Raw genomic sequence first — 24,643 nt, 5'->3', positions numbered from 1 at the left:
TTTTAAAATTTCGCATAGATCTTGTCCGTCACTATACTTTAACAAAAAATGTGTTAACCAACTTTTAACCCTTATTCTTTAGGTAATGGCTTTATTGTGTGAGAGACCGGGTAGACTGTTTGTTTGATGTTGGTATTACACAGGTTATTGTAAGGAATCGAACGTTTCAGTACCTTCATGTACCATTGTGACTGACGGTTAGTCGTCGTGTGACCATTACAGTGTAATAGTATGGCATAGTAAACGAGCTGTCGGGTGTCTAAGACCAGCGCCATATATAAATCACGACAGTGATTATTATTAACTTACCAGGACCTACAAAAAGTACTGTTACGATAAATATGACTCATATTTAACATGTTATTATTCTAATACGAATTTTCTAGTAGTTTCCCCGATGATAAAACCGGTCTTCGTCCATGCCGTTCGAGTCAGTTCAAGGGTCAGCACAGGTTAATATCCGTCTTCAAAGGGATTCCCGAACAACGGTTAATAAATAAATAAATATATATATATATATATATATATATATATATATATATATATATATATATATATTAGCCCTTTTTCTATCCGAATTGTCAAATAAAGGCCTCTCCCATTTCTCGCCATTCATCCCTGTTGTGTGCTAGGCGTTTCCACATTGGTCCTGCGACTCTTTTGATATCGTCGCTCCAGCGCATTTGAGGTCTTCCTCTTGGTCTCTTCGCATCGTACGGTCGCCAGTTTCCGACTTCTTTGTTCCATCTACCATCTTCGAGACGTTCGTTGTGTCCAGCCCATTTCCATTTTAATTTAGCTGCTTGTTTCGCGGCGTTCTTTATTTTTGTTTTTTTCCGGATTGCTTCGTTCGTTTGCCGATCTATTAGTGAGATACCAAGCATCTGTCGTTCCATGGCTCGCTGAGTTTTTCGAATCTTGTCCATGTTCTTTTTTGTGAATGTCCAGGTTTGAGCTCCGTAAGTGAGAACGGGAAGGATACAAGAATCGAACACTTTGGTTCGAAGGTTTTGGGGTATCTTTTTGTCTTTCAGTATGTATGAGAGTTTTCCAAATGCGGCCCATCCCATTCTTACTCGTCTGCTTATTTCGGTAGTTTGGTTTTCTTTGTTTACCTTGATATTCTGATCCAGATATATGTATTCTTCTACATGTTCCACTTTTGTTCCTTGGATGGTTATCGTCGGTTGATCATCTTTATTCGACATTAGCTTAGTTTTACTCAGATTCATTTTCAGTCCTTTTTTTATGGATTCCGTATGAAGCTCATCGATCATCGTCTTCAGTTCTTTCCAGCTGTCGGCTATTAGTACTACGTCATCTGCATATCTTAGATGGTTTAAATACTTTCCGTTTATCGACAGTCCCTTCGTTTCCCAATTTAGTGATTTAAAGATGTCTTCAAGTGCGGCAGTAAATAGTTTTGGAGATATGGTGTCTCCCTGTCTTACTCCTCGGTTGATTTTTATTGGCCTCGTTTTCATTCCGTTATCCATCGTGACTACCATTTCAGCGTGTTGGTATATATTATGTATTAATATCCTATATCTAGAATCTATTCTGCTGTTGACCAGTGCTTCCTCAATAGCCCATAATTCTATGCTGTCAAAAGCTTTCTTGTAGTCTATAAATGCTAAACAGATTGGTAAATTGTATTCGTTAACTTTTTCTATTAGGAGCTTTAGTGTGTGAAGATGGTCACATGTACTGAACCCTTTTCTAAATCCGGCTTGCTCTACTGGTTGATATACATCGAACTTTGTTGTCAATCTATTTGTAATTATTTTTGTGAATGTTTTATAAAGTTGTGATAGTAGTGATATTGGACGATAATTTTTCAGATCTGTATTGTCCCCTTTTTTGTGTATTAATATTGTGTTAGCAGTATTCCATTCCCTTGGTATGTTTCCTTCAAATAGGCATTTATTAAAAAGTATTTTTAGGTACCTGATGACTTCTTCTCCTCCCTCTTTCAACATTTCTGCCAGAATTCCATCACTACCCGGTGCTTTATTTCTTTTCAATTCTTTAATTGCATTTTCTATTTCTACTTCGCTTATTTCGGGCATTACTTCAGAATTTACAATAGTTATTTGTCTTTTCAGATTTTGCTTTGAAGAGTCGGGGGGATCGTTTCTTGAGCGGTATAACTCAGTATAGAAGTTTTCAACTATGTTTGATATCTGAGCTTTGCTTGTTTTTAGTTGGCCTTGTTGATTTTTCATAGTTATAATATTTTTCTTTCCTAATTTCGGTTTGGTATATTTCAGACTTTGATTTTTCTCTATCACTCTTTCTACATGTTCTTGTTGATGTTTTTTAATATCGTCTTTTATCTGTTTTCGTATGGCTCGATTAAGTTCTTTGTATTCTGTGGTATTTCTTTTGTTTAGTGACAGGAGCTCTTTTGGTTGTTTCAGCATATTCTTCGATTCTGCACTTATTTTGGATTTTTTGTTGTTTTGGCGGGTTGCTACTTCTGAGCTAGCATTCAATAGTTCTTTTGTTATAACTGAGTTAATTTTATTAACGCTGAGTTGTTCTAGATTCAGTGCTTGGGCGGTTTTTAATTTGCTAGCATATTTTTCTTTATCGACTTTTGAGTCGATATATACCGAGTCGAGTTTTGAAATGTAACACGCGTATTGTCGGGAATATAAATTGTAATAAATGTTATAAATAAAGTATATAATTATAGTGTAAGATCAATTAGTGTAATATTATATAAATAAAGACTTTTTTAAACTAAGTGTTAGAACATTTTTATAATAAATAAAGTTAATAAGATAGATTAATAAACTTAGTTCAGTACTAAAAAGTTAAAGGACGCTATCGAGATTTTAAATTATTTCTTGGATAGCAGGATAATGTGTGGTATCATTGTGAACAATACAAATAAAAACATTGCATCCATTCAAGAAAACTGTTCGTGAGATCGAAATGATAATCTTACTGATGAATCTTACTTTTACAAGCGCAGAAGATGCTTGGAGAAGAGATGGTTATGGTATAGAAATTTTTTATCTGACGATTACTATACAAAAATTCCGATTTTTTCTTCGTTGTATTAGGTTTGATGATAAGGAAACACGTGCAGAGTGATTAAAAATTGACAAGCTAGCTCCCATTCGTGTGTTTTTTGACCAGTTCATAAAAATTTGTCTAAATGCTTATAATCATTCAGCATTTGTTAGATGAGAGCATTGATGAGATGCTCCCTGCTTTAAGAGGGAAATGTTCGTTCCGTCAGTATATTCCCCCAAAACCTAATAAATATGGACTATAAAGATATTTGCAGTTTGTGATTCAAAAGTATTTTTCACTTCAAAAATGGAAGTTTACGTGGGATCCCAACCCGATGGCCCATATAAATTTTCTAAGAAATCTAGTAGGTTTTAAGATTGTACAAACCCATTTCTGAATCACGCGTTAACTCGACAATGGATAACTGGTTTACGTCAGTTCCACTTGTGAAAAAGTTTCATCGGGATTACAAAGTTACAATTGGAACGCTAAGAATAAATAAAACAAAACCGCCAGGCGAATTTTCAAACCCCACTAAACGTTCAATCTATATAAGCATGTTTGGTTTTACAAAGGATATTACATCGTTTCTTATATCTTAAAGCAACCCAAAAATGTGATTTTATTATCAAGCATGCACCATCATGATGATATTGACATAAACAGTGGTGATAAATCTAAACCAGTAATAGTCACTACTTATAACAATGCAAAAGGAGGTGTCAACGTTGTAGATAAGTTGTGCGCTAGTTACAACTGCTCCAGGAATAGCAGAAGATGGTCTATGGTGATATTCTACACATTATTAAATGTTGCAAGAATCAATACTCAGCTGATATATAAAACAAATAATGGAGACCCAAATATATACGGCGACGACATTTGTTAAGAGATTTAGCAAACACATTGGTTCATCCACATTTGAAATGGAAAGCAGCTCTTAGCAATCTTCCGAGGATGCTGAAGCTGAGACTTGCGGAAGTAACTCGGTTGCTGATGCACCGGAAAATCAATAAATGCCATTACCTGCTGAAAGGTGCATCTATTGCGACTAGATAAAGAATAGAAAAGCTGGTTTTCCTGCTAATGCAATACATTTATGTGTTTAGAACATATCACAGGTGTATGTCAGAACTGTAGAGAACTACAATAAAATTATATCGTTTTGTTTTTTGTAGATATTTGTTGCATTTATGTTCATTTATTTTTTTTTAAATATTTTTTATTGTGTTACGTTTGTTTATTTTAATTTTATAAGGAAACATTGATACACATGACATTTTTTGCAATAATTATTCAAATCATTGTTGTTTAGTCTAATAAAGTTAAATTATTTTTTTACTAAAAGGTCTTCTATTCTAAATTCCTACGAGATAAAAGAGAAAAATCCTCTATTTCTATTTTTTAGACCCACTTGGTCTATGACATTGGGGCAACTAAACTTGTAAGAAGCTATAGCGTCACTACCCGAAGTTTAACACGTTAATCGTCCAAATAAAACGAAAGCCACCATGAATCATTAGGTTTTTGCACTGGAAATGGTGTACTGGTTGTTATAAAGCATTTGAGTAAATAATTTTTAAGAAATGATTTTGAAAACTACGCCCCACTTATGGGTTTCAGATCCTCTGTCGACTTAGCGCCACGAAACCCAAATATCGGTTGTCATTTTTTTCGAGTTTTTAAGTCTGTGTGTTCTGAAATAATTGTAGATGTTTTGTTTAGTTTTCAGTCCATTCGTTGAACCATTGATAACTTTTGTATGAGAAGTGTTTTTTAAGTAAGTACCGTTTTGGAATTAAAAAAAGACGTGCAAAGATATGGCAATAATTTTATTTTTACATGAAAGCCTGTACCTTAATCTACTTTTCTACATAATTTCCGTGAATATTGAGGCACTTGTCATAACGTGGCACCAGTTTTTGAATACCCTCCTGATAAAATTTTGCCGCCTGACTTGTTAAACACTGCATCACAAATGTTTTGACTTCGTTATCGTCTTGAAGACGCTGACCGCCCAGGTGTTTCTTCAAGTGCTGGAACAAATGATAGTCGCTGGGCGCCAGATCAGGGCTGTATGGAGGATAATCTAGAGTTTCTTATTTAAATGATTTGATGAGATCTTTGGCCCGGCCACATGTGGACGGGCATTGTCATGCAGCAAAACGATACCCTTACTCAACTTGCCACGTCTTTTGTTCTGGATTGCACGACGCAGATTTTTCAATGTCTCACAATAAGACGCTGCATTGATTGTCTCATTACGAGGCAGAAACTCCACTAGCAATACTCCTTTTCTGTCCCAAAAAAATGTGCACATGATTTTCCGGGCAGAAATTGTTTGCTTAAACTTCACTCTTTTGGGTGATGATGAATGTCGCCATTCCATGGATTGTTGTTTCGATTCTGGTGTGACGTAGGCCACCCACGTTTCGTCACCAGTAACAATTTGGTCTAAAAAATCTTCACCTTTACTGTGGTACCGCTAAAGGAAAGTAAATGCACTGCCTAAACGTTGGGTTTTGTGCAAATCCGTCAACATTTTTGGAACCCAACGTGAACACAATTTCCGGTAATTCAAGTTCTCGGTAACAATGCGATACAAAACACTACGAGAATACTGAGGAAAGCAGTCGGACAATGATGAAATTGTAAAGCGTCTGTTTTCTCTCACCTTTTCGTCCACTTTCTGCACCGTCCGTAGCGCTGCGGCGGCGGAATCGCAAAACGGTACTTACTTAAAAAACATGCCTCGTATGTGAAACCTAATTTGGGGCATATGTGGTTTAAATTGCAATGGTCAATTTCGCCCACTATACATTTTTCAGAATGACATTTTTTGAAAAATATTTATAACGTGGGGTGAACATGATCGGCTGGCATTACATATTATGTTATTTTCATTAACTTTAAAAGTATGCTGCTTCGTCCCATTTAGGGGATAAAATTGTTCATACAGTTTTTTGCATTTTTTAGTCAAAATCTTAATAAAAAAATATTTTTATGGAGAAATGTTATGTCATAGATCTTATTAAATCATATTGGTAAAAAATATGTAGAAAATTTTATAATTTACTATAATATTTTTGAATGAATAATTTTAGAGTGATCAATTTTGCCCCAGTTACGGTAATTATTATGTGAAACTTATTACCAAAAAAACTTATTTTCCTTTTTTTTTGTTGTTTACGGCCCAAAGTTTAAATATGTTTATCTAGTTCAGTTTTAGTTAACCATTTTCAGACTCAAATAAAACGTTTCAATGTCTCTAAAATTATAGTTTTATCAGGATTTTCCCAACTTAATTTTGGGAAATTTTCCCAAATAATTTCCCTTAATTTTCCCAACTAACCAATAATATAGCAATTTTCAGATTCCCTATAAAATCAAAGATGTTTATTGATAAGCTTCAGCCCAACACCTCAATACCTTCAGTTTTCACCACTAACTGCGAAAGAGCTGTAAACTTTCCAAGTTCTAATGTGTTACAGCCCCATATACCTTTATGTAGTGATTCTGACGATTTTTCACAAAAATTAAATCCGAGCAAAAAAACTAAAACGTTAATATAACTTTATTGAGGATTTTACACAAAAATTAAATCCGATCAAAAAAACTAAAACGTTTATATAACTTTATTTTGGAATCAAGGAAATCTGCTCACTTTTCTTTTTGTCCTTTGTCCAGCTGATCAGACAATTACAGTGATTTTATTTTTAGATTACATTATCCAAACAATGTTAAAATAACTACGCTTACCCTAGGATAAATCATCTTGATTAGCACCTTTCTACTTCTAGAGGGTTAAATGTCCCGATACTTCTACAAGAGAAACGTCAGTCTTCTGTTAATTAGGTTATCGATTAAATTGTAGCTCAGTTTTGTCCCATGGATAATGAAAATAAAATTGATGTAAAGCTTTTACAATATGAACTACACTGGCTTCCTCCGAATGGTTCCCATTTAAAGAATTTAAATTTTGATGTAGGTTATTTCGGCATTACAACGCATATATGTAAGAATTTTATTAAAAGAGCACCGTATGATTTTTTCAACGACGAACTTCTAGTTAAGACCAATAGATATGCTAAACAAACCAAAGACCAAGTTGTGGCAGTAAACTCACTAATACAGAGATGGAAAGATACTAACAGGACAAAATTACCACATTCTTTGAAATTGTAATGTATATGGATCTAGAAATGTTGTCAAAAATTACTGGTCTAAAAATACATTATATAGCAATCAGATATCATGTGAAATGTCAAAAAACCTTTAATTAGTAAATAGTTATATAAAAATACGTAATTTTTTATCCTTTTTATATTTAATATCCAAAAACAATGACAATATTCGCAACTAGAATATAAGTTTGGCGAAATTATCCAAAATAACACCACCTATTACTACAACCCTAATCTCTTTTCCCTTATACAGTTCCTGTCGAAAGACGGCGTTCCACAAGAAAAACACTTTTCCTTTTATGAATAAACTCACTGAAAGCAAAGGGGAAAAGTTTGAAATTTTGGGATAAAAGCATAACTGCCTCGTACGTGCCAGAACTTATAGCTACTAAAGTGGGAGTATAAACTCTCCAACACGCAAAGATTGCAAAAGAGAAACTATTGTCCGGTTTTCCCTTTTTGGCCATTATTGCCTCTATTTATGTTGGTACAAAGCGTTTTTGTACTACTTGTTTCAAGTTTTATAGGTGCGTGAGATAAGCACATCTATTTGTTAAAAGTTTGGATTTAAGGAAGGGATAAATAAAAGTTATTTTCAATCAAGTATTTAAATTGTACTTTAATTGTAATTTAAAAATGTACTTTAAAACTATAGGATTTAAAACTTTATTTAAAAATAAAGGATTTTATTGAAAAATTACTTTAAAACTATTTTACATATTCTTGTCGTACTTAGTAGGAAGAATAGGTACTGTACACCCTATTAAAGAATGTTAAATAAACGTTTCTACCTACTACCAGAGGTGTACGATAGGGGAAAGTGAATGGTTTACCTCTACCAAATTCTACGCTTTTAGCAGATTTGTTATTACAGTACAATTTTTCGATTCTCTATTACTTTTATGTAAATAATATATTCTTCATTTGTAATGATAAAGTTATTATTTTTTGACATTTTGGAAGTTAACAATGAAGCGTTATTTTGATGGTGATAATGGTGATGATAATGATGATGATGATGATAATGATGATGATGATGATAGTGTGTTTTGCATTTTTTTATGATATAATGTTATATTTATGAATTGAAACCTGATTGTAACAAACTTATATTATATATCCGGTTGCATATAAGTGATTACATATGAGTTCGTATATTGATTATTGATTTCTAATTCAGCGACAGTAGGTGGGTTATGTTTTCTGGAAGTTGCACATTACTTTTAACCAGGTTTTCATTAAATTTAGCTGAGAGTGCCTTATTTTTAATACATTCAAACAGAATGTGATTATTATCACACTGGGAAATTTTATCGCATGGGTAGTTTCCTGATTTTATAATGTTTAATCTAGCCAGGTGAGCAGAAACAGCAATGTGACTTGTTTTTAATCTTGTGATAGTTGCCGCTGATCATTTGCATATGTTATAATGAAATATGTGTGGTAATTCCCTTAGGGATGGTAGCGTAGGATGAATCTTGTAATAAATGCGTGAGTTTTAAAATATGGGCTGACTTTTTGTTAAACAACATATAAAAGAACTATATGTTTTAAAATAATTTTAAAAAGAGTTTTATAATTAGATTTTACATAAGACAATGCTAGTTTTAAAATTATTAAGATTAAGAAAATAGTAAAAAACACAAAAAAGTAGTCAAAACAGGTTTATTTTCCAAACTAAAATCAAACTTAGGACCTTTATTATATTCCAAGAAAGACAACTTTCTTGGAATATTTACAATACAAATCTACATTTATTTTTTTTATATATCTTTTTTTTAATAAAAAGTTAAGCTTACAGTTTACAACTCACGTGTTCTCAAATTATTTTTTGTAGTTATAATTTGGAGCGATTTATGCAAAAAATTGCGATTATATGGGTCACACCCAAAAATAGTTATTTTAAAGCGATAGCGCCTGGACTGTAATGCAACGTTTAATCTAAAACTAATAAATTAACTTAAACTATCTCAAAACTACGTAATAAAAGAATAAATGCAATTTCTATAGCAACTTTAAGTAAGCAAAATAATTCAATAAAATATGATCATGTATTAACCTATCGCCAGAAGGTTTGTAAGGGGTATATATACTATATATTATATATATCTGCTCTTCTACTTTTCACAGAGTATTATATACCTATAAATATTGGTTACTCCTATCAATTATCTGATTTAAGCTTACAAACTGCAATGACAACAACTCTCAGACACCACTATTATACATGATATACTCGAAGAGCAACATTACACTTTTTGCTGTGCATAAGAAGATTACATATTACTGATATTGTATTCTTTACGTATGGCTTTAGGAATTATTCCAGTCCACACGTAGAATATCTTGGAAATATGTCCCGTATAAAAAGGTGTGAACGGGGCATCTACAAAAAATATGCCTAAAACAACACTCCAATTTGCCCAAATTCTATAAACATAAGTTCAAACCGACATACCTAACGAGGTTAATTTATATAAGTGACTGATGACCTAACTTAAAACCAAATTCCAGAAACGACAGTCAAGATGTAGTTCCGGAAGAATCGTTCACAACCCTTGTCAGATTCAAAGGCTTCCACCAAAAATAATTCCAATTTCCAAGAAAATGCTAAAATTTAATGCTACCAATATAGATTTTTTTTTTATTGATTTATTTAATGTCGTCCGAGCCACTGAGGTTATAGACGACAACAATGAAAAATACATATTAGAACAAAGAAAGGTAAATATTAATTACATACTAACATGGAAGAAGATTGATATATGTAATTTGTGATACAGACTAGATTTTAATTTAAATATCTTTTATGCCTATAGCCGTTAAAAACTTCATAATGTTGATTAGATGATTGTTGTCTCTAAGAAGCTCGCCTATGTCGCTGGGAAGGTTGAGTTTACTTCTCGTTTCCTGGAAAATTTGACATTCGGTTAAAATATGTTTTATTGTACTGTTGGTTTGACACTGGTTGCAGTATGGAGGATTGTCTCTTGTAATTCGGTAAAGATGTGTATGGCGTATGTGACCCAGTCGAGAAAAGATGACTTGTTTTTTTTTAGGTAACACAAAGGCTTGTTTTTGTAAAGCATTCTCTTTAATTTGTCTTAGTTTTTCGGAACACTGCGTCCATTTGTTTTGCCACGCACAACTAACTACGTTTTTTAAACATAATTTAAGATCACTTGGCACTATTTTATTTAATTGCATTTGACCATCACTTCGTGGCCTCGTCGGTCCACAACCTCGTTACCGGGTATTCCAATATGAGATAGAACCCAGATTAATACCACGTGTTTGTTTTCCTTTGCAGCATTTTGAAGTTCTTTGTAAATGTCTTTATGAATAGGGTTGCTGGAGTATATGTTTTGAATGTCACAAAGGGCATTCATTGAGTCAGTTATGATTGTGTAATTTATCTGGTTTGTTTTGTTAATGAATTTTAGAGCTTCAAGGATTGCGTATAGTTCTGCATTGGAGATAGTCCAGTTGTTATGCAACTTAAATTTAGCAAATCCCTCTATATGTCTAATTACAACACCGAGTAGTTTATAATACCTAATTTCGACACTAGACTAATTTGATGAATTTATCTACATTCGAAGTACCAAGACAATAAGATAGATGAGTGGAAGTCTTTCAGAGCAAGAAATATGTTCAACCGACAGAGTAGCACAGCTAATTACTTCCAAAAACATTATAGAGATATGGGAGAATTTGGAGCAACAATCTGTTTGCTATGACTTTTGCATATTTTGGAAGAGTGGAGCAATCTTGTTAACATTAATAATATGTATTTTAATATTGTATTTAAATGGTTGAATTTTTAAAACATAATAAAGGTGTTCTTCGGTACTAATCTTAACTGGTTGACCCCAGTTAATAGCAGGGATTTTAGTACCTGCTATTCGGTTCATGATTGACGTTATCGAATGCTTTACTCTAATCTATAAAGCAACATGGAGTCCGGGTTCACAAAATGGTATATTTTTATTATTATATTTAGTGAAAATCTAGTCTCTCTAGTACCCAATCCAAATACTTCGCAATTATTAATATTTTGCTTTAGAGAATAATTCTTTAAAATACCTTGAGTAGGTAACTCATTAGTCGGCAATCTTTTAACGGTATGCGTCGCCAGCTATCAGCGGCGGTTTGCCACTGTGCTGTACACAAGCACTCCCACCGCAAGTTTCACTTCCATCGATGCTCAGTAGAGATGGAAGACCATCTATATAAAATAGCGTACACTGTAAGTGAGAAACATGTTCCGCCAGAGTGCGGATCTGGTGAGAACTTCATCGGGTCTTTCGGTGTTGACTAAAGGCTAACCGTCTGAAGTTCTATAGAGTGTTGATCTGTTGTTCTGGGAACAACTCTATTGGATTTAGGGTGTTGACTAAAGGCCAACCGCTTCTGCTAGAGTGTTAATCTATTGGAACTTCCTTATCTCCGTCTTAAAGTGTTAAGATTTCCATTATGGTGTGTGACCATAATTGTCATTTTAATTTTATAATATTAATTATACTTTATTTTTCGCAGGAATTAAACAGTGGGTCTTTGAGACGTGCGTCGAAACCGTCGCAGTAGGATTAGCATTAAAATTCTTTACGCATTATCTCAGATATAATTTATTTTGTTATTTATTTGTTTCAAATATATTTTTGTTATAATTAACACTACGTTAGGCGCGTGGATATTACTGACTCGGTTAGGCGCAATTGGTTGATTTATTGCAACAAGTAAAAAAAATAAAACCAATAGTTTTATATTAGAATTGGAGGATAATACGAAAATATATAAAATAAACACTGAACACTTCTAAAAATTTAAATAATCTCTGTTACATTATTTATGCCTATAATTTTGCACCAAGGTACACAAACTATATAATAACCTTGTGTTCTGTATTAAAAAAACATATTATCACTCTCTCTTTAATCCTGATCTTCTGTAGGGAGTATAATGGTTATCGTGATATCGTTTATTGTCCGTCTCAGATGATCTGTGTCTCAGGTCATTTCTTTTAACTCATCCATAGGTTTTTTGCATATTTCTATAATTTGATCGTCCATTTTGTTGGAGATCTTCATCGTGATCTTTGGTCTTCTACCTTTTCTTGAATAATAAACCTTTCCATTTTTTCTGTTTCTGCTTTCATAACATGTCCAAAGTATTTTAATTTTTGAGATAGCCGTTTGTTGACTTTTAGCTTATTTAAAATAAAAATAGGTGCTCTGTGTTCGGTTCACGGCATTCGTAACCTTTTTCTTCAAGAGAACATTTAATTGTCGTCTATTTTTCTTCTTTCTGCTTGTCGTAGGGACCAAGTTTTACATCCGCATGTCAATATTGGGACTATTAAGCAGTTAATCAACCACAATGAGCTCACAACCTCAAACCAGTCAATCGTCGTTATGTGTAGATGATTGTAGTCTATCCACTAGGCTCATCTTTGTCTTTGATATGTTTAACTGCAGACCAAATATTTGACTTTTGTTTTTAACCAGTCGTGTGAAATACCTCTTTTTGACTATCTGCAAGAAGGGTTGAGTCGTCTGCAAAAGTTAGGTTGTTTATTTTTCGGCCATTCATTGGGATGCCCTTTTCTCATGCTTCAAGCTCCCTTCTCATAATATGCTTTCTATATATATATTTAATAAGTCTGGAGACAGTATACATCTTTGTCTGACACCTTGTTCTGAATGAAATTCGTTTGAAAATATGTCAAGCACTGTTCCAGTAGTGTGTTCGTATACTTCAGTTCTCAGCAAAATTAAGTACTATGGTACGTCTACTTCTTTTAGTATCTGCCATAAGTGTTGTGATTTAACCCTGTCTAATGCTTTGCGACAAAAAAACCTAATAATAAAATAACATAAAGAAAACTTTTACGTGGAATGTTTAATGGAAAATAGCCTGAATTTGCTGCATGCACTCTACACTATACATAGATCTTTCTCTTAAATGTTGCTTGCAGTTATATCTTATACACTTTTCATATTGTTTTTGAGTTGATCTATTGCCTTTTCGATCATAAAATATACTAAATGTATTAATATTTAGACTTGTTTGAGGAAGCAGTGTTGCCACAGTTGTAATTCCTACAGACCACGGGAGTGCCGATAAAGTTGAAGAATCTTAGATCTAAATTCAATTAGGGGCCTAATTAATTCCCATGCCAGTTCTTTAAAAAAAACCGACCTTACAACCGTTTTTTTTTTATTTTTCGTTTTATTGGTATAAAGAATTTATTGCTTGAAGTTAACTTTTTATCGCTAAGTAATTTTTTAACCAATTTCACACTCCTAGTTATAATGAAGTTTGTATTTGCTACAGGTTCTACTAATCTAAGAATAATTTCTACTCCTGAATTTATATATTTATGTGGCTCTAGAAGCTGAGTACCTACATAAGTCTCCAGGTTGATTGTATAACCAGATTTAACATCCTAAAACAAAAGCAACTAAAGCAAAAACTTTGTCTACATACCGAGTCGGTTTGCTCGGTATATATTGTTTAAATGCGCAACGTCTGCGAAACGCCAATTAGTTGTTTATTCTTCTTCTTCTTAACATGCCATACACCAAAGTGCGTATTCCTGTCTATTCTTTAATATTCCTTAACCAGGATAATTGTTTGCGGCCGGCTCCTCTCCTACCTTCGATCTTCCCTTGTAGGATTAACTGTGGTATTTCATATTTTGCTCCTCCCAATATGTGCCCAAGGTAACCAATCTTGCGTTTTTTAATTAATTCAAAGAGTTCTCTTTCCACGCCGGCTCTCTTAAGGACGTCATCGTTTTGAACTCTATCCACCCAAGGTATGCGCATCATTCTTCTCAATGACCACATTTCAAATTCTTCAAGTTTGTTGATAGCTGTTTTTTTCAAAGTCCACGTTTCTATGCAATAAAGCAAGATGGACCATATGTAGCACTTGACCAGTCTGTAGCGTATTTCGAAATTTAGGTTTTGATTATTGTTGTTGTTTATTAAAGTTGTTTATTAACAGTAAAATATTAATTTGCTATAAAATATCTCTGAAAATTGGCTAAAAATTGTTCAAAAATCTCCCTAATAGGGGCCAGTTTATCATTTTTTCCTCTTTGAACTCTTGTCTCTAACATCGTATAAACGTAGACACCTCAAAAAAAATCTGAAACATTTTTCACCTATAGCCAAATAGCATAATTCTACAACACTTTTTTTAAGTTGTCTCAAATTTTTCGAGAAGATCTTAGTACACCGATTATGCCTTTATCTCTCTTTTATCTGGATTTTTTGCATCTTGCTCTCATTCAAATCGGTCTCTTAGGTTTTGAATATAAATATTAGTACAAGTAGTAATCGTTTGTAGAATAAACTCATTAAGTAAAAGAATAAAACACTCAATACTTGATTTTGCATTTCTAGAAAGTAAATTCGAACCAGTAAATGTGCTATTATATTATGAGCTCTAGTTCTGACATTAAGATTAGTTGTTTCTTTTCTCCATTTCGTTTTTTTTGTCATATTTCACAAACCACTTATTTATTTGTTTAATGTCGCTCTCATAATCTGTGATGTCACTATAATCTTGTTCCGATACATAATCATAATCGGTTTCATTTATATTTTCTTCTCTAGGATTATACATTTTATCTTCACTTTCGAGTTCTCATACCACTGCATCCAAACAGATGGATCCGTGGTTTTTTCAACACGCCTGCTCTTTTCTTGGGACATTATAATATTCAAATTTTCTACAAAAGTTAGATCCGAATAGAAAATCAAAAATTAAAAATTAAAATAAACAATACATACAATTTAGTAGGTACTGTGAAAATTTTAAAATCAAAATTACTACTTTTCCTGTTTGTCGAAATGTTATTTACCCTATTTTCTGTATAAAAAAAAAACTTAGAAGCTTTTCTGGATGAAGACAAAGATACAAATAAGGCATTTATGTGGTACGATCGTAGCCCTGGATAAGTAGCTAAACATGACATTTTGGAGTGCCGATTAAAAGTTCCTACTATTGCTACTACATTCTTTACATTGCCCATTTTTATTTATATTTACATGTTTCACGGGTGACGTCTGAACAGTTGGAGTAGGAATGGGATTTGCTATAAATGCTAATCTTTCATTGGATACGAAAAAAAAATTATTACAAATAGAATGAGTTTTATATATCATGTTTGAAAAGCTAATAATAAAATATTTATACTGAATTTTTTACTGCCGTCAGTAAATAAATTAATCCAAAAAGTCGGATTCACAATATAATATAATAATTTCATTAAATATACGCTTTAAATTTTAAAATAATCCTCTGCAGCATATAAATATGAACGTGTATGCATAATACCAAATATTATATACATTTATAAAGAATATAATTAAATATTTAATTAATTTTATAAATTTAGTATAGTAAAGTTAAAATCTTTATTTCCAAAAATGTGTTTCCATACACAAATACAAAGATCCCGGAATACTTAAACACTAAAGCTAGCAACTTAGGGGTAGCAATTATAGACTTTGACACAAAGTCAAAAACATAACAATAACAATTTGAAATTTAATAAAATTACATAAATCGTCAATATCACAAAACAAAAGATAAACGATAATACTATAACTAAAAGATAATAACGAAATTGCAAGTTAAATAATAAAACCTTACGAACTAATGTTTATGCTGCTGCATGTGATGGCATGTCTCGAGTAACAGAAAACCAAAAAAGGTATATCGATGGAAGGCAACCGTATATACGTATTTCTGGCTATTGGTCGTCTTCAGTATGGTGCAGCCAAGTTAGAAAAGGAGCATGTTAACTTGGGAAAGGGTCACTACAGGAGCAATGCAAAAAATTTGTGGCATTAGAGTTAGAAGGAGGATTCCTTTCCCCAGATAGCTTTAGCTTCCTCCGTGGCTATTGTTAGTTGTTGCCCTGGAAACCATCAGGATCTTCTAACTCTAATGCCACAAATTGGTTGCATTGCTCCTGTAGTGACCCTTTCCCAAGTTAACATGCTCCTTTTCTAACTTGGCTGCACCCTACTGAAGACGACCAATAGTCAGAAATACGTATATACGGTTGCCTTCCATCGATATACCTTTTTTGGTTTTCTGTTTTGTGAAGCATGCCATTACATTTTACTTTTATTATTTACTCGTATATATATATATATATATATATATATATATAAATACTTTAGTTGTTTGTACCTAAACGTACTGTAATTTCTTAGTTACTAGAAGCTGTAGATATAAGTTACAAAAGAAGATAGTTGTATAATTTTTTTGTTAAATATAATAGAGATTTCTTTACTAACTCAGTGGACGGAATTGGTAAATACACATCAAAGGTTGAATTTCTGGTGGAGTGCTCATGGTTAGGTCTTGCTGGAAAAACATGTAGGTGTTTACGAATTAAGCAAACAGTTTCTAAAATATATAAAGGGAAAAGAGTTAAAATAACATCAGATTGGGTAGCCGTACTAGAACCCCAAAATGGAAGCCAATATCGAAGATGAGACTCGAACAAAGAAAAATATGTTATTTTGGAAGATGCTAAATGAATTTCCTTCGAAACAGATTTTATTGCATAGCAGGCTGAGACTTGTTTCTTACTTAACAAATCGATATAAAGCGACCATTTAAGGTGGCTGTCTATAAAAATACCAAGAAATTTTACAGAATCAATTATACTGATCTGGCTGTTATCAAGAAGCAAGAAGGTTGAAGAGCTCCTTTATATGATTACGCTATTGTCTTATCCACGTTAAAAAAGAGTAAGTAAGAGTCAGACCAGGTTTTTATTTTAAGTAGATCAGAAGTTATAGTTGCATGAAGAGTTGCAATATTAAAGTTACTCCAAGCTAGGGGTGTCATTTATAAAGATAAGGAAAAGTAAAGGACGCAATACTGAACCTTTTTATACTCCACATATAATGCTTTTGTGACTAGAGTCAGTAACTGCTGTTATTGCTCTAACTAGTAGTTTCCTATTCCTCAAGTAAGATTGGAACCAATTCAAAGAAATACCTCGAATTCCGTAGAAATTTAGTTGCCAAAAGCCTTGGCATAGTCACAAAAAACAGTGGCACTGTAAAGATTATTATTTAGTGCTTGATAGATCTCATGTAGTACAGAAAACATAGTATCACTGGTACATTTATTAGATAAAAAGCCGAACTGACTTTGTGATAAATTTAAGGCCATAACGAGAACAAAATGATATTTTAATTTGTTGTTCAACTTTCATAACAAATTAACACTTGTGGAGAATTGCTGAACTTTTGCGTAAAGTCGTCTTATAAAATCGATCTACCTATCGAAACTAACGTAATTTGAGTTTGGCAATTCATTTGTTGGGAAAGCTCGAGTCCTGTATTATATTTTTTACCGGTCACCAAATTCGCAGCAAATTTTTTAGAATCAATAAACTTTTAAAAGAATAAAAATTAAATTTTTAATAATAAACTTCTTGAATAAAAGGCCGGTCTTTTCACCTCCAGATAAATATTGTCTTATCTGACAGATAGTTATCTGGATGATAGACATTTGCTCATAAAATAAAATGTGTCTGTCTTTTCACTGTCATTTTCTGTAAGACAGATGTAAAATTTATTTCAGAACACACCGATATTTAACTAATTTTTAAAGAAATCACTTCCTCCCCAGTCGTAATCCCTTTTGGAATGTGGTGACACCATCAAGCCTTTACAGTTTTTTCATGCTTTCCCTCCATCCTTTCCTGTCCTGGTCTAGTTGTTCGGCTTCATGTAAACCTTGAGTAATCAATATTTTATGTTTGATCTACCCAACGGCTTGGAGATCTTCCTCTAGGTCTTTTTCGTTAAACTCTACCCTCGACTATCAGTTTTTCCATCGTACCTGTTCTTCTAGCAACGTGTCCAAAATACTGGAAATATCTCTGCTATATTTGTTTAAGCAATCTATCCTTTACTGTAAGTTGTTATAATATCGATACGTTAGTGCGATGATCAATCCATGATATTCTTAACATGCGGCGGTATATCACCATTTCAAAAGCGTATAGTTTATTTTTATCCGCTTTCTTTAAGGTCCACGTTTCAGATGCATATGTGGCTATGGAAAAAATAAGTGCCCTTACCAGCCTTAGTTTTGTATGTATTGTTATTGTAGAATTTTTCCAAATTGTTACCAGTTTCATCATAGCTGTTTTAGCAATATTCAATCTTCTACGTATCTCTTTGTCACACCCTCCGTCATTTGTTATTAGGAACCACAGATATATGAAACTATTTACTACTTCAAACCTCCCAGTATTTCTTTAATGTGTTGAAGATTATTCCAAGCTCTGTCTATTATCATGATCTCTCTCTTACTCCTGTTTATCTTTAGCCCATATGTTTTGCTTTTCTCCTCCAGACATCTCATTATGTCTTCCATTTCTTCTTGATTTGCCTCGGTTATTAAAGTGTCATTAGCATGACACAGAGAAATCACTTTCATGTCTTAATATCTCTTTTGATTGTACAATTTGTGGTGGCATGAATAAATGAAATTATGTAAAGAAAACTTTAATAACGAAATAAAATAATAATACATGTTAAATGATTCTTCTAAGTTTCCTCGATAAGACTATATATTATATTTATAAGGTTGGCTCAAACATCTTTAACTTAAGAAAATTCAATAATGTCTTTTAATAATGTTTAATAATGTCAATAAATTTAGCAATTTATCTTTAAAATGGTCTTCGTTTTTATCTTTCGCTAGGTTATACTCGTACAATGTTGCTGTAGATTAGAACGTTTAAATCTTTTCAACTTTACAGCCACTACTGTTCTGTTTCATTCATTAAAAGTTCTGTTACATATCTGGTTTTAATATGGAATTCATTATAGAAACTTTCTTCATGGATTATTTAGTGTACTCCTTAAAAATGGCTTTACTGTATAATCAGAATATCCATGTAACAACCCATTTCTATTATCTCCATTTTAACTTCTTATCAAGAATACGTCCTGGTGTTATTTCTACCTACCTGGTAGGTACCTAGAAAAACATATCCGAAAAGTTTCACGAAATTGTCAGAATTTAAAATCAATATTCCTTTATATTATATACAAGATTTATTGAAAGTTTTAAAAAATTAGAAAATTTTACTACACTCTGAATATTTTATACATAATTTAATGTATTTTATAATTATTAAAAGAATCTGACAATCAAAGTAATATGTGCATCTTTTTCTACTACTATTATTTAATCAATAGCACCAATATCTCTTGAAAAACGTTAATTAATTAATTTTATTTAATTATTAAGATTACTAAACCTTTAATGCCTTTTAATTTATAATCTTTAATTAACAACTATTTATAATATTTCCTCAGAATATAGACCACTGTCGGTTTACTTAATCTAAACCTCTTACTTTACATTATATTTATCTTTATCATTACAAAAATTAAAATGTTCGATTCTGCTTCAAATATTATATTCTCGCACTACGTTTACAAGCACACAACATCATACTGATCATACTCTTCGATTTCATTAAACCTTCTAATACCGGATCCATGTCTTTCACCCACAATAAACAACAATATTTATGTAATATTTTTGATTTTGCGATAACCTATCTAAACATCTTATTTCTATATATTCTATATATCTATATATCTATATCTTCTTCCAAAATTACTGCAATGAATATGTTTGACAATTTGTCGAAAAAATTAATCGCATTATTGATTACATTAAAATATAATTATTATTATTAGTGTTATTAATTAAACATATTGTTTCAATAACAAAACATGATTGAAATGTCATATGTTGGTAGTTACCTTACTGGACAAACGGTGTGACTTATCGTCCTAACTTTTTTTATAGATGTGTGGTCAAAATTTAACACAAAAAATTGTGATATATTGTTAAATAAAAAGGAAAGATTGATTGAGATATCACCATTTATTGGACACAGTCTACAAAATATTGTTTATCATACAAATTCCTTCGGTATTTAAAATAAAACATACAGATTTAAAAATATGAAAGGCCGCCTATACCCTAGATGACTCACTCTGTAAATACTTTTGTAAAAAATTATGAACATAATTAATGATATATTATGTAGACACAATTTGCAATAATATTTATTTAACTTTTTAAAGTTAAGACTATGAATGCGAATTAAAATTATTTTTTCTTTTCAGTTTCGATGTCAGAGCTAGACAGTTCAATCAAGCAAAGCTGTGGTCATCGCCGGAAATGTTTGGACCTAGGGCATTTTTTCGTGCTGCTACGGATCCAGCGGCATTAGTAATAGACAATATTAAATTAGCGGATGAAGGTGTTTACCGATGCCGTGTAGACTTCAAAAATTCTCCAACCAGAAACAGTAAAGTTAATTTTACTGTTATCGGTAAGTCACTTATATTATATAAAATAGTTAGATACTACTCTTTTTAAATAAGATAAACTAATCAAAAAATTGTTTATATTCAATCGTCAAAATATATGTCGCAAAATAATTAGATACGTATCGCAACTTTGACTACTTTTAGGAGAGACAGCACAACGATCTATAAGATCTGTTATGTCTTACTTTTTTTGGCTTCTGTGTTGATTTCTTACTGAATAAACCCGCTCACTCAATGCTATTTACACAAGAAGTTTAGTATATTTAGGGGCTATACGTCTTGGAGTTACAGCAGTTTAAAAATGTATCTAGGGGTTTAATTCCCTACCTCACAGTATCTGTTTTATCTCAACGTTTTCAGGTGATTACCAGTCGACAAAACTTGTAAGTATTCTTGTTGAAACGTGGCTTCGTTCTCGAAACTTATTCTTCTTCTTCTTTCTCTCTTCAGCACTACAACTCAGGCTGGGTTTTCGCTGACTTCACGATCTGCCTCCACTTTTTTCGGTCCTTGATTAGTTCACCTGCTTTTTCGATGCACCTGCCTTCATTCAGGAACCTAATTCTACTACAATATTATCTTTCTACCACACGCTTGGCTTTTCAGGCTTTCGCTTCTCTTTCTGGGTCTCTTATCAAAGATAATCGTAGCTTTAAAATATTTTAACTGATAAATATTTTTAAAGTTGTAGTGGCCCATTGTCATGTTTTTTCCAATTCTATCTGTTCCATTGTTCCATTGTACGATATCCGTATTATCAACCAACGCAAGTATAATGCTTCATTTAGTAAAAGAAGCGTTTCGGTGTTTGTTTTTTTGCACGATGATTTTCTAACAGATGTTAAAAAGGGGACTGGGTATAGAGTAGCTATTTGAGAGCATTGTTGACAGTAAAGAAGACGACTGTTTTTTTTTAAGCCATACTTAACTTGCAGATTCCGCTACACAAACTTTTATAAGCGATTAACTTCTTCGGATACTCAGTTTTACTATGGTATTTCACAGCTCGACTTTTATGAGAATATAATTGCTTGCATAAGGTTGATCTGCACTCTCAATTCATTTGTTTCTGAACCTAGAGATGCCTTTACTGCGACACGCTGCTGTGGTAAAATTTTCAACTTAATTGTAGATTTCTACATGATGTCTCTGTAATATTTTCAAACCCTAACATAAATTACAGTTTTCTATTTCCCTATTACATCCATTTGCTGAGTTGACAAGTTGTGTAGACAGTAATTTTATCAAATACGCTTTACCATTTATTGCTGATAACTTTATTACTAGTAGACCAAGTAAGCTAAAAGATCTTTAACAACATCCTTATGTATAATATTTTACTGCTCTGCTGTGTCAATAGCAATATAATATATGATACTCATACAGTGAATTTATTAACAAACATGTTTTAATGATTTTTGTGACGTATAATGTAGGTTTACCTAAACCTAAACAAAGTTATGCCTTTGCAGGAATATATAATAATTAGAAAAATAAGGTTCCATCCACACATATCATTGGCAAATGATTCATGTTATCTAAACACTGTTATCCATGTATTACCATCAAATTCATACTTGACGTCATATATATAAAATTTTGTTGATAGTTAAAAATTAAATGATCTTGTATTTTTAACGTCTTAGTGGGAATTACATTTAGGTAAATGGTCAATCGTCAAAAATGATATTTGAAACATGCGAACATGTCTTCTCTTTGGTCTGTTTATTACTAGTTTCCAGTTTGTTATCTTCCTAATAAGTGCATCTTCTTCTCTTCTTTGTATGTGTCCAAACCATCTCAGTATTTGTGTATTAATAAAATAATTTTCCAGTTTGTTATCTTTCTAATAAGTGCATCTTCTTCTCTTCTTTGTATATGTCCAAACCATCTCAGTCTTTGTGCATTAATAAATTTTACTGTCTTCCACTTCGGTTATATTTCTATTTCTTATTTCATGCTTCATTAGTCTTCTGTATTCTTCTTGTTCTCTCTTTATTGGGCTGTGTATTCTTTTAATTTTAACTATTAATATTTCTAAATTTTTTTTTTTTTTCGTAAGATACATTACTTCCGCTTCTTATGCTATCACTGGTCTAATTGCTGCTCTACATATTTTAGTCTTTTTGTGTTATACGTTGGATGTATGATTTGGGGTGGTTCATGCGGTATTTAGTTCATCATTTAACCCGAATCTATCCACTGCTGGATATAGGTCTCCCTCAGTCTTTTCCATGTATTTATGTTTTGTGCTGTTTGCATCCAATTTTTGTCGATCCGTTTTATGTCATCAGACCATCTTGTTGGTGGACGACCTGTACTTCGATATACTTCTTGTCTCGGTCTCCACTGTATTATTCGCTGTGTCCATCTGCTATCCGACATTCTAGCTATGTGCCCCGCCCAGTTCCACTTAAGGGTCATAATTCTTTACATGGCATCTATCACTCCTGTTCTCCGTCTTATTTCCTTGTTCGTGATCCGATCCCTACGAGAAATGCCTAACGATCGATCGTTCCATGGCTCTTTGGGTAACACAAATTTTATTTCTTACTTTCTTGGTTAGTGTTAATGTCTCTGCACCATATGTAAGTACTGGCAACACGCACTGATTAAAGACTTTTCTTTTAAGACACATAGGCAGTTCTGATTTAAGAACATAGCTCAGCTTGCCGAATGCCACCCAAGTGAGTCCTATGCGGCGGCTTAGTTCGCACGTTTGATTATCTCTTCTTATGCGTATCTCATGTCCTAAGTACTTATATGAGGTGGTTTCTTCAATATGCATGTCATTTACTGAAATAGTTTCGCTTAACACAAGATTTGTCATGATTTGTGTTTTTGTGTGGTTGATTTTTAATCCTACTTGTAGGGAGGCTAGGTATAGTTTCTCCAGTTGCGATACTGCATCATCGATTCTGTCAGCAAAAAGGACAATATCATCAGCAAACCTCAAATGACTTAGCATTCCTCCATTGACATTAATTCCTTTTTCACTCAGATTTGCGTTCTTAAACATATGCTCTAATAATGTTGTAAACAATTTTGGCGAAATTGTGTCTCCCTGTCGCACTCCCCATTTTATTTTAAATACGTTGGTCTTATTATCTGCCAGTTTCACCCTTGCTGTCCCATTTTGATAGATGTATTTTATCATGTTTATATAGCGATGATCTATACGGCACTGTGTTAAGGCTTTTAACATCTTTTGATGACTTATTGTGTCGAAAGCTTTTTCGTAGTCAACAAATATCATGACTAATGGCTTGTTATATTCACCACTTTTTTCTATTAAGTTCTTAATTACTTGTAAATGATCATATTCGTGCCATATCCTGCTCTAAAACCTGCTTGCTCTCTTGGCTGATAGAAATCCAACTTACTTCCTAGCCTGTTGGTAATAACTCTTGTAAATAGCTTATATACTTGTGACAACAAGCTAATGGGTTGGTAGTTTCTAAGGTCGCTAATATCTTCCTTCTTATGAAGTAAAATGATTTCCGCGTTGTTCCACTGCGTCGGTGTTATCGCTTCGCACAGACATTTATTGAACAGTTTAGCAAGTGTCAGTAAGAGCTTATTTCCTCCTAGTTTTAGGCTTTCGGTCATTACCCTGTCTTCACCTGGGGATTTATTGTTCTTCATCACCCGAAGTGCATTTTTAATTTTGTCAACAGTTATGTTCGGCATTAATTCTGAGCCTTGATTCTCTATCTTTGGTAAGGGGCGTCTTTCTTCGGATTCAATTGTTTCATAGAGTTGTCTGTAGAAGTCTTTCACTGTTTTCACTATTTCTTCCTTATCAGTCACAATGTCGTCTTGTTTATTTCTTAACTTATGTATGTTCTTTTTTCCTGTGGACATGTTGTGTCTTAGAACTTTCAGACTATTTTTCTCTATCACCCTTGTCACCTCTCTCATGTTATGTTGCCGTATGTCTTCTCGGATTTCTTTGTTTATTGTTTTACTGAGTTGACTAAATTCTGCGTAGTTTGTGTTATACATGTCCTTTAGCCTCCTTCTTTCTTC

General features: G+C 32.7%; 1 protein-coding gene across 1 annotated transcript in view; it reads left to right on the top strand.

Annotated features, from left to right (window-relative positions):
* The window catches only part of side-IV (sidestep IV transmembrane protein), a 747,480-nt gene that overhangs the window by 164,876 nt on the left and 557,961 nt on the right, over nt 1-24,643 (top strand). The window contains exon 2 of the mRNA XM_072534629.1: nt 20,408-20,616. Coding sequence (XP_072390730.1) covers nt 20,408-20,616 — 209 coding nt within the window. The remainder of the gene's footprint in view (nt 1-20,407; nt 20,617-24,643) is intronic.

Source organism: Diabrotica undecimpunctata, chromosome 6 (assembly GCF_040954645.1).
Source record: "Diabrotica undecimpunctata isolate CICGRU chromosome 6, icDiaUnde3, whole genome shotgun sequence".
Lineage (NCBI taxonomy): Eukaryota > Metazoa > Arthropoda > Insecta > Coleoptera > Chrysomelidae > Diabrotica > Diabrotica undecimpunctata.
Note: the sequence above shows the minus strand (reverse complement) of the source record. Positions and strands in the feature narration are given on the sequence as shown.